The following is a 13,587-nucleotide window of genomic DNA, read 5'->3' on the forward strand; positions in this document are numbered from 1 at the left end:
TCTCGCTTACTCTCAAATAAATAAAATTAAAAAAAAAAAAAAAAAAGAACATTGCCAAGCAAACCTTTATGAAATTGCTACTCTTTATCCTTTATCGACATGGCAAGTTTTTCTCCCCCAGGATAATTTACAGGGTTCTTAAATTTTCTTTTTTTTTTTTAAGATTTTATTTATTTATTTGAGAGAGAGAATGAGAGACAGAGAGCATGAGAGGGGGGAGGGTCAGAGGGAGAAGCAGACTCCCCGCTGAGCAGGGAGCCCGATGCGGGACTCGATCCAGGGACTCCAGGATCATGACCTGAGCTGAAGGCAGACGCTTAACCAACTGAGCCACCCAGGTGCCCCTTAAATTTTCATATAATACTCATTTGGGGATGGCATTTGTTTGCTGTTTCACTGGTAAAGATAGAAATATAGTCTGTGTCCATGAAATGGCATATCCACTGGGCATCGTTTACATCATAGCCTCCCTTATTTCTACAGATGTACCTCATACATAGCCAGACAGGCAGAAAGTAGGTTGCCAAAGAGAAATACGAGTATTAGCTTAAGAGGTTGAATGGCTAGTGGAATGACCACAGGATGGTGAAAGGTAAATATGTTTAGCTCTTTCGGTATTTCAGAAATTTAAAGCATCTTTCCTTTCTTTAGAACATTCTAATAGAAATTATTACCTTTGGGATGCCTGGGTGGCTCAGTCAGTTAAGCACCTGCTTTTGGCTCAGGTCATGATCCCGGGGTGCTGGGATGGAGCCTTGCATTGGGCTCCCTGCTCGGTGGGGAGCCTGCTTCTCCCTCTGCCTCTACTCCCCCTGCTTGGGCTCTCTCTCTGACAAATAAATAAATAAAGCCTTTTTTTTTTTTAAAGATTTATTTATTTGACAGAGAGAGACACAGCGAAAGAGGGAACACAGCAGGGGGAGTGGGAGAGGGAGAAGCAGGCTTCCCGCTGAGCAGGGAGCCCGATGCGGGGCTCGGTCCCAGGACCCTGGGATCATGACCTGAGCCGAAGGCAGACTCTTAACGACTGAGCCACCCAGGTGCCCCAAATAAATAAAATCTTAAAAAAAAAGAAATTATTGCCCTCTTGGGAGAATAGTTTATTTGTACTTATTTGTAAAGATCCATTTAATCCGTTTACCATTTGCATTGCCTACTCTGTACTTAGATGTCACCCAGTGACAAGCAGAAGGAACTTGTTTTCTGCACTCAGGAAGCAAGCAGTGTAATGTATCAGCATTTAAAATGTATTTGGTGTGTATATTTTACAAGTTTACCTTGGAACAAGTTTTGCTAGAAGCTTGTTACAGAAAGTTTGGGTTTTAAGTGGTGGGGTGCGTTTTGTACCAGTGAGCACACCTGTTGGTTCTTCAACCTCCTTATTTTTCTCTCATGTTCTTTGTTCAATTCTCTGGTAACAGAGATGTTCTTAGTCAGCGGGTCAGAAAGAAGTTTGGAAGCCCTGGAGCATTTGGAAGTGTCAGCCAGCTGTCTGAGGCAGAAAAAGTGTCGAATTTTCTGAGATTATTATGAACTGAAGGAATTTGGTTCAGAGTATGCATTTCATTCAAAACCCTCATTAAACATGGTTAAGCACATAATACGCCAGTAAATGGCTTTAATGTGTCAAAAATAATATCTTCACAAAAGTTGAAATACGCCATGCTCACCTTAAAAGAAAAACACTTAATTTTATGAAAATAGTTTTATATGTTAGCAAGAAAATAACAGAAGTTGGGCTTTTTCAGAACCACAGAGTTAATCATAAATTACAAGTTTGATTTTCATATGTGCAAATTATAAAAATTTATAGTAAAGTAAAATTTCACTTTAGCTGATATCTGGTAATAAAGTATCACAGGGTTAACACACTGCACAGAACGTAATTTAAAAGTGGAAATGCCTATTGGCTTCCTTGTACTTTTAGTAGGAGCGTCAGTCTATTAAGTCAATACTGGTTAGCAAAATAAGGTTTCTGGACCAGCAAAACTTGTTCTACAATTTCATTCTAAACATTTTATGTATATTAACTTAATTTTATTATTAACTCTTTGAGGGAGACAAATACCATTATCTCCATCTTTACAAATAAGACAAAAACAGGCAAAGTTGCCCAAAGTCACACAACTAACAAGTAGAGTAGCCGGGATTCCAACGTAGGCCGACTTCAGAGAACTCAACCATCAAAATTAATAAAAAATTGAAAACAAATTATCTTTTTCTCTCCCCCACCCCTTTAAGAATGGCCATTTGAGTATCTGAAGTGTGCTCTGAACAGCCATCCTGAAGAAAAAATATTAAGCCAAGTTTCCTGCTTAGGTTCAAACCTCATAAATAAGCCCAGAGCTCTATAAGCTCTGACTGCTATCTAATGGAAATGTAATAACGTTAGTGGCTACCATTTATTACTTAAAATATTTACTGTGCCATTGCTTACTATTTGCCGAGCCCTGTGCCTTACATATTTTCACACATTGTTCTGTTTAATCCTAGGGGGACTCCTGCTCAGAGAGATGAAGAAACTTGCTCAGAGTCAAAACTACCAGAGCTAAAAATCAAACCAAGTCTTTCTAATTCCAGAATCTGTGCATTTCACTGAAGCTAGTTGGCACTTGTTTAATCTCGTGGCAAGGAACTAGGCTGGGTAGGTCTTGCCTGGCTTATAGCTGTCCCAAGAGCCCAACTGACCCCAGAGTTAGGATATACAAGGAAATATGAAGAGCAGGTTTTACGTGTCATCCTTGCGCAGGGGCCATGCTAATCTTCTCTGTATCGTTCCAATTTTAGTATATGTGCTGCTGAAGTGAGCACTGAAGAGCAGGTTTTAAACTATCCTCTATGTTCTGGAGGTAGCTCACCTCAAAAGCCACTCCCCAGCCTCTTTGATGGTGTTAGTGTGGGACCTTGGAGGTTGCAGTCAGTAGTTTGGTGCTTTGGGTAAGAAGGTGGACTTTGGATACCTAGGTAAAAACTTTTGTAAGGAAGGAAAACTTTAAATGAATGAATTTCATTACTATAGCCTTCTATCATCCAAGGATAGATGAGAAATCTACTAATTCTTAGGTGGAAAGATCTTTCCCTTTTTACCAACTATTTGTTGCCTTTAGTTCCTATACCAAATTCTTAAAAAAATTGAAGCTGAATGGACTTTTAAAATAAACGTTGCTTGTAGCTTTACCACAATGTATTGGTTTTCGAATAGGTTTTCTGCACAGTTAATAATCAGTAAAAATTTACTGAGATCATGGTGTTGTGGGCAGGCTGTACTTGGTACTGAGAGAATTCTTGAGCTCAATTCAGGATAGAGTATATAAAATAGCTTAATATCAATATGTGGAAATGTGTATCGATAAAATGTCATAGGACTTTCTATGGGTGATCCAGTGAAGAATTTGGAATTTGAGTTGGGCTTTGAAGACTAGATAGTGTGGATTGCTTGGTGAAGAATGGGGAGAGAATTTGAAGCCAGAGGAATATCTAATCAAGTCCACAGGACAGTAAGATCTTAAAGAATTTGGCCACCCACCCTTTCAACAACAAGAGTAGAGAATATAAATGGGAGCATTATCCAAAAGGAAAAAAGAGAATGTTTGGCAGATCCTACGGAATTCTGGTTAGTCATTAATTCAATTCTGTTCTTGTCAAGTGTCCAAAAAAAAAAAAAAAAAAAAGCCAGCTAAGCAACAATTTCAGAAGATTAAGACAATAGAAAGTGCTAAAGTTGTCACTGTCCCACTCACCACTTGGTAATTGGGCTGTTCTTCTATAGATGGAAGCTATTCAGCAAAGGTCAGATTGTCACCCCTATAGAAAACCACCCCAACACACACACATTTACACACACTGGTCTAATAAACATTGAACATTTTGCTGTTAGGAAAAAGTAGGGCGATTTGTATATGAAGGAAAGTTTTATAAGAGAAATAAAGGGAGTGAGAGAGACTAAAGGGTTGAAAGTGATTCTTACAAATTTTGCTTTCAGAATTCTACATGTTGTGTGTCCTATTATATTTGCTTTTAACATGCCTGTTAAAGCTATGGTGATTGTAGAATTCTTTTAATGTATGGTGAGGGGTGGGAGAAGTTATCCCTCCCTCTGGGAGAGAAACTGAAATGTATGTGGTAGTTCCGTTTGGTGTCCTTCAAAGACCTGAAATAAACTTCTTGGTTTAGGAACATTTAATTTTCATGTTTAATTTGATTTTTAAAAATTTTATATGATTAAGGAGTTTTTAACATTTACTTATTTATCAATTTACTAAGTTGTCATAAAAAATTAGTTAATGTACCAAATTTACTATTAAATTCTGAAACTTTAAAATAATTGTTGTTAGAATGTTTATAATTGTCAAAACCTGAAGACATCACTAACATTTTAGTATAAGAGATTATATTGTCGTGAGGATGGGGGCTGAAGAGTAGAAGCTAGAGAGAGGAACCAGGGACCTTTGAGGATTATTAGCTAAATTTTGCCCAAAGTGTCCTGAATTAATTTGAATGTTTCTATCCTCTCTCTTCTTCCCTAAGCCTTGTGGAAGTCGTCCTTAATAATATATCTTAGATATTGATAGATGAGTTTATGTTCTATGCTGGTTTAGATTTTCCAGGACACATCTAACATTGCTTTCTTACTTAATTTGGTGTAGCCATCACTTTTTAAGAATGAGGAATGTGGCCATAGTCAAGGTATGACGAGACAAATCTGAGTTTCTGGAAGTGTCAAGTTGGCTTCTGTGACTTTGAGTTTCTCTTCTGGTTGAAGTGCAGCCCTTACTACTGACACCTAATGAACCTCACTTTCAAAGAGAGGCTTGGTTTGGAACTCTCACTGAATACAGAGATAGCTCTCATACATCTCACTTTCTTCTCATGACCCTTTCTTTGCTCCATCTTAGCCTACTGTTATTACACTTAAACCTTATTTATCACTGTTAAGGAATATACTACCTTGGATATTTCAGATTCTGAACATTCCACTATTTGAGCATAATCTCTGCCCCTTACAGATCACCTGTTCAAGGCCTCCACTGAGTTAGTGTTAGGAATGCATAGAGATCCCTCAGCATCTCACTGTTTTCTCACTACCTCTTCAGTCTTCATGTCCTTTTCGTCCAGCAGCTCGGATCACAGGGTCCATCATTATCTTAACTTCCCTGTGAATATCCTCAGCTCTCTTTCTGGTCTTTGTCCACAAAACTCCAACTCTGGACAGACCCAGCCTCCTCCTTTGGGCCTGTGTTGAACATTGCTGAAAAAATATCACACATCTGTGCAGAAGTAGTTTCACTTGGAATTTATGATCACAGACCTCAGGTGGACTCTCAACCCTGCCTGGCAATGTTACCGTGTTAGTCTTTCATTCTTCAGACCAATGATTTTATACTTTCTTTCCTAGCTCCTTACACCTCACATCTTTCTTTCCCCACACTTTCCATACTCAGGTGATTTTCTCACACCAGACTAAGCTGAGAAAACAGAAACCTTCAGGCTATAGTGTGATGTCCAATTTATCAATTTTTTCCTTTGTTCCTGTGTGTTTGGGGTTGATACTAATTCAAGGCCACAAAGATTTACTCTTCTGCCTTAAGAGTTTTATAGTTTTTGTTCTTACTTAGTTCTTAGGTGTATGATCCATTTGAGTTAATTTTTGTATATGTGTAAGGTGCGGGTCCAAGTGCAGTCTTTTACATGTGTGTTTGTCTCAGGACTATTTGTTGAAAAGACTATTCTTTCTCCATTGAAGGGTCTTGGCATTGTCGTCGAAAATCAATTGATCTAAATGTGAGGGTTTATTTCTGAGTTCTCAACTCTGTTGCATTCTGTATGTCTCTTCTTCTGCTAGTACCACACAGTCTTGATTACTATAGTTTTGTATGTAAGCTTTGAAATTTGGAAGTTTGGATCCCCTATCCAATGATTTTTTTTTTTTTAAGATTTTAATTTATTTATTTGACAGAGACACAGCGAGAGAGGGAACACAAGCAGGGGGAGTGGGAGAGGGAGAAGCAGGCTTCCCGCCGAGCAGGGAGCCCGATGCGGGGCTCAATCCCAGGACCCTGGGATCATGACCTGAGCCGAAGGCAGATGCTTAACGACTGAGCCACCCAGGTGCCCCACCTATCCAGTGATTTTTAACCTTTTCTTTGGGTTGTAGAAACCCTTTTGGGTATAAGAAACTGTGGACCCAGGACATGGTACATAAATGTGTAGAAAATTTTGCCTAGGGCTTATTTTATTGGATTGGAAATTGATAGTCTTTCAGTTAAAAAAAAAAGCTTTTTGGGGCGCCTGGGTGGCTCAGTTGGTTAAGCATCTGCCTTCAGCTCAGGTCATGATCTCCCTGCTCAGCGGGGAGTCTGCCTCTCCCTCTTCCTCTGCCTCTCCCCCTGCTCTTTCTCTCTCGTTCACTCTGCCTCAAATAAATAAAATATTTTATAAAATTTATTTAAAAAAGCTTTTTAAACAGTATATTCACCTTTTGCTTTCTATGGAAATAAATGAAATAAATTTAAATTGGACAAATAAAAATAAAGCAAGTTTCAGTTCTACTCAAAAGTGAATTGCGTTTACTTGATTCAGTTACAGGGATTGAATATTTGAATGGCAATGTCATGTTATTTTTGACAGCTGGTTTTGGCTTTTTTGTTTTGATTGCAGTGAGCTCTACTCAGATTCTCAAAGACTGCATGGTAGCAAATGTACTGGATGTAGTTCACACATGAAAGGCTTGTTTTGGGATATCCAGATATTGCTAAGATTTTTTTTTTGATATTTTGTTATAGTTGTTAGATTGCTACATTTTAAAGTTTTTGTTTGTTCAATTTTTTTACATGATTGTAAAAATAGAATAGAATTTTATGCTTAAAAGCATTTTAATTATGAAATAACACAAAAACTAGTCTAAAACATAAATCGTCAGCTTAATGAATAATTACAAAACATATAACAACCACCCAGGACCCCAAGACAGACCTTTCCAGATTGCAGCTCCCTAGAGGAAACCATGATCCTACAATTATGATTTCTCTCTTCCCTGCTTTCTTTTTAATGTAATCCCTAAGCACCGTAGTACAGCTTTGCCTGATTTTGAATTTTATGAATAGAGTACACTGTATATATTCTCTCTCTCTCTTTTTTTTTTTTAACACACTGAACACTCATTTATAGAATTTGTTCATATATTGCATGGGGCTATAGTTCTTTGATTTTTGTATTTGTATGTACTATAACTGTGAGAATTTACTAGAATTCATTCACTTTACTGTTGACTCTTACAAATAATGATTCTGTAGCCATTCCTGTGTAGGTAGGTATCCTGGTGCACATGTGCATGAGTTTCTCTAAGATATTTTTACCTAAAGAGAAATTGCTTGGTCATAGAATACAGTTCTTTCGGTTTGTTGCAAATTTGTTTTCTAAAATGGCTGTATTAGATTTACTTCAGCCAGCAGTATATGAAAGTTTCCACTGCTCCACATCACTTCAACATTTGTCATCAGACTTTTTAGTATTAGCCAATCTGGTGGGTGTATTGTGTTATTATATTGCAGTTTTAATTTGTATTTCCCTCAATTGTTAATGAGGTTGCATACCTCACCATGTGTATATTAGCCACTTGGATTTCCTTTTATGATGTGCCTCTTCAAATCTTTTGGCCATTTTTTCTATTGGGTTTTTTTTTTCTTATTATTTGTAAGAATTTATTATATTCTAGATACAGTTCCTTTGGTGGTGATCTGTACTGTCATGTCTTCTTCCATTCTGGTTTATCCTTTCATTCTTTATAGTTTAATGAACAAAAGTTATTTTGGTATGATTGAAATTACCGGGGTTTTTTTTCCCCCTTATGGACAGGACATTTTATATTTTGATTAAGGTAACCCTTCCCAGGGGCGCCTGGGTGGCTCAGTCATTAAGCATCTGCCTTCGGCTCAGGTCATGATCCCAGGGTCCTGGGATCGAGCCAGCATGGGGCTCCCTGCTCTGTGGGAAGCTTGCTTTCCGTCTCTCACTCCCCCTACTTGTGTTCCCTCTCTCGCTGTGTCTCTCTGTCAAATAAATAAATAAAATCTTAAAAAAAAAAAAAGATAACCCTTCCCAGCACAAAGTCATAAAGATATTTTCATATTATCGTTTTTTTTCTTTTTTTCTTTTTTTAAATAGGCTCCACGCCCAGCTCAGAGTCCAACTCTGGGTTCGAACTCATAACTGTGAGATCCAGACCTGAGCTGAGACAGAGTCAGACACTGAGCTGACTGAGCCACCCAGGCGCCCCTATTTTCATATTATCTTATTACAACCTTTATAGTTTTACTTCCATGTGTTGTTTAGGTTTCTAATCTACTTTGCAATAAATGTTAATGTTGTGAATTAGGTGCCTAATTTCATTTTTTTTCTTCATACAGATATATAAAAGTCTCAGAACCTTATGAATTGAAAAATCTGTCCTTGCTGTGTGCTCTGCAGTGCCTATGTAATACATAAATGTCCACATGTGCATGAGTCTGCTTTTGAGCTCTTGTATCGTTTCCATAGTGCCTTAATTCCTATAACTTTACAATAAATCTTGATACTGGTAGAGTATATGTAAGAATGCCTTACATATTCTTGGCCCTTTATATTTCCGTATCAATTTTAGAATCAGCTTATCAGGTTCCATAGATTTTGATTGGGATTAAATTGAATCTGTGAATCACTTTGCAGAGAATTAATATCTTTACATTATTGAACTTCAAATCCATGATCATGATGTATATCTTCATTCATTTGCATCTCTTTAAAGTCACTTAATAACGTTTTGTAATTTTCTTTAAAGAGGTCTTGCATAGTTTTTGTTCAGTTCCAGTGTACTCGACATTTAAAAAAATTTTATTTATTTATTGAGTGCTAGTCTGGGGAAGATTTGGCGGGGTAGGGGGGGGTGGTGGAGAGGGAGAATCTCAAGCAGACTCCACACTGAACGCGGAGCCTGACGCAGGGCTTGTTCTCACGACTCTGAGATCATGACCTGAGCTGAAATCAAGAGTCCAATGGTGTCTTTGGTGCCCCTTGACATTTTTTTTTCAACTGTACATGGTGTTCTTTTTCGTTGTTTAGCTTTATGTTGTTTGTATATGGAAATGTGATTACCTTTTATGTGCTGATGCTATATGTAGCAACCTTTTTATTGATTATCATTTATCTGTAGATTCTTTTGAGTTTTCTGCACATGTAGGCATAGTATTTGCAAATGACAGCTTTTTTTTCTTTTCTAATTCCTATACCTTTTAATTTTTTTCTTTTTTAAAGATTTTATTTATTCATTTGACAGAGAGACAGCGAGAGAGGGGGAGTGGGAGAGGGAGAAGCAGGCTTCCCGCCAAGCAAGGAGCCTGATGCGGGGCTCTATCCCAGGACTCTGGAATCACGACCTGAGCTGAAGGCAGACGCTTAACGACTGAGCCACCCAGGCGCCCCTCTTTTTCTTATTTTACTATACCAGCTAGTGTTCAGTAGAACTGGTAACATCAGACATTCTTTTGTTCTTCATCTCAGAGAGACCAATTTCATGTCATTTGCATAGGATTTTTTAGAAGCACCCTTTAACAGATTATAAAAGTGTCCTTCCAGTCTTAATTTTCTAAGAGGTTTTGTTTGCTTTTTAATCATAAGTAAATGTTGAATTTTGTCAAGTACTTGTCCTGTATCTTTTTAAATGGTCATAAGACCTTTTCTTTTAATCTGTTAATGTAGCATATTTCACTGATTAAACTTTCTAGAGTTAAAAACCACCTTGCATTCCTGAGATAGATCAAACTTGCTATTTGCATCTTTGCTCATAAATGAGAGTGGCTTGTAATTTTCCTTTCTTGTATCATACTTTCCGAGTTTTAGTATCAGGCTATGCTATCCTAAAATGAGTTAGGGAGTAAGTCTTTTTGTTCTATTCTCTGGTGCAAGTTTTATATAGTATTAGAATTACTTCTTGAGTATATCTGGGACTGGGATATTTGTGTGTGTTGGGGGGACAATTTTAAAAATTACGAAGTAACAGTTACAAGAGTATTCAGATACTCTGTTTCTTTGTGATTCAGGTTTGCCTATCTTATCTATATTTTCTAGTCTCTTAGCATAAAATTGTTCATAATACTCTTTTTACCTTTAATGTCTATAGAATCTGTAGTTCTGTACTTTTTTTCATTCCCAGTATTGGTTATTCATGTCTTATCTCTTCAGTTCACTAGAGAGGTTTGCCAATTCTGTGTTTTCAAAGAATTTTTGGCTTTGGTGCTCTGTTGCGTGGTTTGTTTTCTGTGTCATCAGTTCAGCTTTTTTATTCGTTCTGTGTTTTTAAGGTTTATTTTGCTGTTCTTTTTGTAACTTCTTCAGGTAAATGTTTATTAGCTTACTGATTTCAGCCTTTTTTTCTAATACATGCATTTAAAGCTGTACATTTCTGTTTGTAAGTTCTGCATCCCACAGTTTTGGTATGCAGCATTTTTACTAGTGCTCATTTCTAGATAATTTTCAGTGTTTCATTATGATGTATCTGTTGACTCATGGGTTATTTAGCAGTTTATTTCTTAATTTCTAAATACGTGAAGATTTTCCATTTAACTTTTTGTCATTAATTTCTGTCTTAATTGAACTGTGGCCAGAGAGTTCTGGATTTCAGACCTTCAAAATTTGACTGTGGCCCAGTGTATGGTTGCTTGTTATGAATGGTCCATATATGCTGGAAAGAATATGTGTTCTGTAGATGTTGGGTATATTATTCCATAAATGTCCATTAGGCCATGTTTTTTATTTTTTATTATTTTTATTTTTTTAAGATTTATTTATTTATTTGAGAGAGAGAGGGAGAGAGAGTGCATGTGAGTTGGGGGAGGGGCAGAGGGAACAAATCTTCAAGCCGACTCTCCCCTGAGTGTGGAGCTCAGTGGTGGGCTCAATCCCACAAACCATGTGATCATGACCTAAGCTCTGAAACCAACAGTCGGACGCTCAACCGACTGAGCCACCCACGTGTCTCTAGGCCATGTTTTTTAATCCTGAAGTTCAAAACGTGTGTATTTCATAGATTTTTGTTTTACCTGCTTATTCTGTCAGATACTGAGAGAGTTGTTAAAATCTCCTGCTACAGTTGTTCCTGTTGTATCCTCCTGGGAAATTGAAATTTTTAAACTGAATATGTATATCTCATATTTTTTACTTTAGATTTTCTGTTGCGGGGCGCCTGGGTGGCTCAGTCGTTAAGCGTCTGCCTTCAGCTCAGGTCATGATCCCAGGGTCCTGGGATCGAGCCCCGCATCGGGCTCCCTGCTCGGCGGGGAGCCTGCTTCTCCTCTCCCACTCCCCCTGCTTGTGTTCCCTCTCTCTCTCTGTCTCTCTCTGTCAAATAAATAAATAAATAAATCTTAAAAAAAAAAATAGATTTTCTGTTGCTTAATATAGCTGTACTTTTTTTTTTTTTTACTATTTGCCCATCCTATTACTTTCAGTCTTTCTGTGTCCTTGTTTTATGTGTGTCTCTTATAACCAGTGAATTGTAGTGTTTATTAAGTCCAACCAGGTAATCTGTATCTTTTAACTGGAGCAGGTTAATCAATTTGCATATGATATAATTACATACTTATATATTTGAATTTATACCTCCATTTTATTTTAGTCTTTCCATTTCTTTTTCTCTTTTTTTCCCCTCCTTTTTTTGAATTGATTTTTAAAATAAATTCTTTGTCCTTACCCTGGTAATAGTATGGAAGTTACACTTTCTATTTCCCTTTTTTCAGTTGTCTCCTGAGAGATTCTAGTAGGCATTCTTACTACAGAAGCCCAGTGTTAATCATTACCTTTCCTCTCCTTCCAGGATCAGTGCATTAGGACCCTGTAACTCCATTTGTTCTCTTCAGTTTAGTGCTTTATGTATCTTTAAATCTCACATGACATTATTTCATGTAGGGAATATCCATGTAAATTTACCCATATATTTATTTATTTATTTTTAAGCTTTTCACTTTTTTCTTGCATCACACCTCTCTGTGATAATCTTTTTGCCAGCAGTATGTCCCTTGCATTTCCTTTATTGTGGGTTAGCTGGACGTGAGCTCTCAGTTTTTGGTTGACTACAAATACTTCTCCCCTTGCCTTCTTGAAACATACTTTAACTGAATACTGAATGCTAGGTTAATAGAATGCTAAGATAGGGGATAGGAGTGGGAAGGAGGGGAGAGAGAGAGGAGAGAGAGAGAGCATGAGTGAGCGGGGCAGAGAGAATCTCAAGCAGACTCCATGCTGAGCGTGGAGCCTAATGTGGGGCTCGCCTGGAGGCTTGATGTGGGACTCTTCTCAGGGCTTGATCTCATGACCCCAAGATCATGACCCTGAGATCTTGACCTGAGCCAGAACTAAGAGTTGGATGCTTAACTGACTGCACCACCCAGGTGACCCTGGTGTCTCAGAATTCTAAGGACACTAATCCTGTTGTATCAAGGCCCCACCTTTATGACCTCATTCAATGTTAACTACTTCCTTAGAGGCCCTATCTCCAAATATAGCCACGCTGATGGGGTTACAGCTTCAACATGTGAATTTGGGGGGGGGGGTGCAAACAATGAGTCCACATACTAGGTGGCATTTACATAATGGTTGAGGGTCTTATGGCTTATAATTATATTACTTCTGATGTCTCTACTGTTGATAATAGTGAATCACTTTCCATGTATTTGGGCATATTCTCCCCCATAATTATTTAGCAAGTGTATAGGGAAGAGAATAAAATTTATCTTTGCATATGTTTCTGTAATCTACAGAATTTGTTGGTGAGGTTGTTGTACACTTCCCAGCTAAATTCTAACCATCTATTGTAGTTTAGTAAAGATTTTCAACTTATTTACATATTGACTTTGTTTTTCTTTATCATAGCTGTGTTGGTGTAGAAGAACATCATGCTGTTGACATTGACCTTTATCACTGTCCCAACTGTGCAGTTCTACATGGTTCCTCCTTGAGTAAGTATTAGAAACTTAAAAACCGAAGTTTAGAATTCAATGTGTACATGACAATATTTTAATAATAACTTTGACTAGTTATGTTACACCCACCAGGAACTATAGGGAATATTTTTCTGAAGATACTGAGAATACAGTTTCTGTCTGAATTATTGAATAACATTTAATAAGTCAAGAAGATAAAATGAAAAAAATACTGGGTTTTTTTTCCCTTTAAAGATTTATCTATCTATTTTAGAGAGCGAGTGGGAGAAAAAGCGAGTGTGTGTGAGTGGTGGGGGACAGAGGAGAGGGAGAGGAAGAGAATCTCAAGCAGACTCCCCACTGAGCATGGACCCCGACATGGGGCTTGATCCCATGACTCTAGATCACGACCTGAGCCGAAATCAAAAGTTAGATGTTTAACCGCTTAACCCAGGTGCCCCCAAAATACTATAACTTTTAATTGCCAGTGCAAAGCCCCCAAACTTAAGGACATATATTCAAAGTTTCAATTTGAGAAGTGTGGAAAAGTAAAATATTCTGATTCTGGAAACTGATTTCAAATGTTTTTATCTTTTTATAAATTAAAAAAACCTTTCAGTAATATTTGGGACAGTGT

The 13,587-nt window shown here is 37.6% G+C and overlaps 1 protein-coding gene and 1 non-coding gene across 3 annotated transcripts in view; one reads left to right on the forward strand and one right to left on the reverse strand.

Moving 5' to 3' along the window:
* Positions 1-13,587, forward strand: part of KDM7A (lysine demethylase 7A) — an 82,816-nt gene that overhangs the window by 25,495 nt on the left and 43,734 nt on the right. Inside the window, exons 1-2 of one of the 2 annotated variants that reach the window (XM_032401462.1) lie at positions 1,052-2,644; positions 12,901-12,986. In XM_032401462.1, coding sequence (XP_032257353.1) covers position 12,986 — 1 coding nt within the window. In that variant the 5' untranslated portion in view covers positions 1,052-2,644; positions 12,901-12,985. Of the gene's footprint in view, positions 1-1,051; positions 2,645-12,900; positions 12,987-13,587 lie in introns of those variants that run through there. The other variant, XM_032401460.1, reaches the window with a different exon arrangement.
* Positions 2,711-2,811, reverse strand: LOC116631206. The gene has a single exon (XR_004299137.1). It is a non-coding gene; the product is annotated as a U6 spliceosomal RNA (small nuclear RNA).

The sequence above is a fragment of the Phoca vitulina genome, unplaced genomic scaffold (genome assembly GCF_004348235.1).
Source record: "Phoca vitulina isolate PV1807 unplaced genomic scaffold, GSC_HSeal_1.0 scaffold4, whole genome shotgun sequence".
In the NCBI taxonomy this organism is placed as follows: domain Eukaryota; kingdom Metazoa; phylum Chordata; class Mammalia; order Carnivora; family Phocidae; genus Phoca; species Phoca vitulina.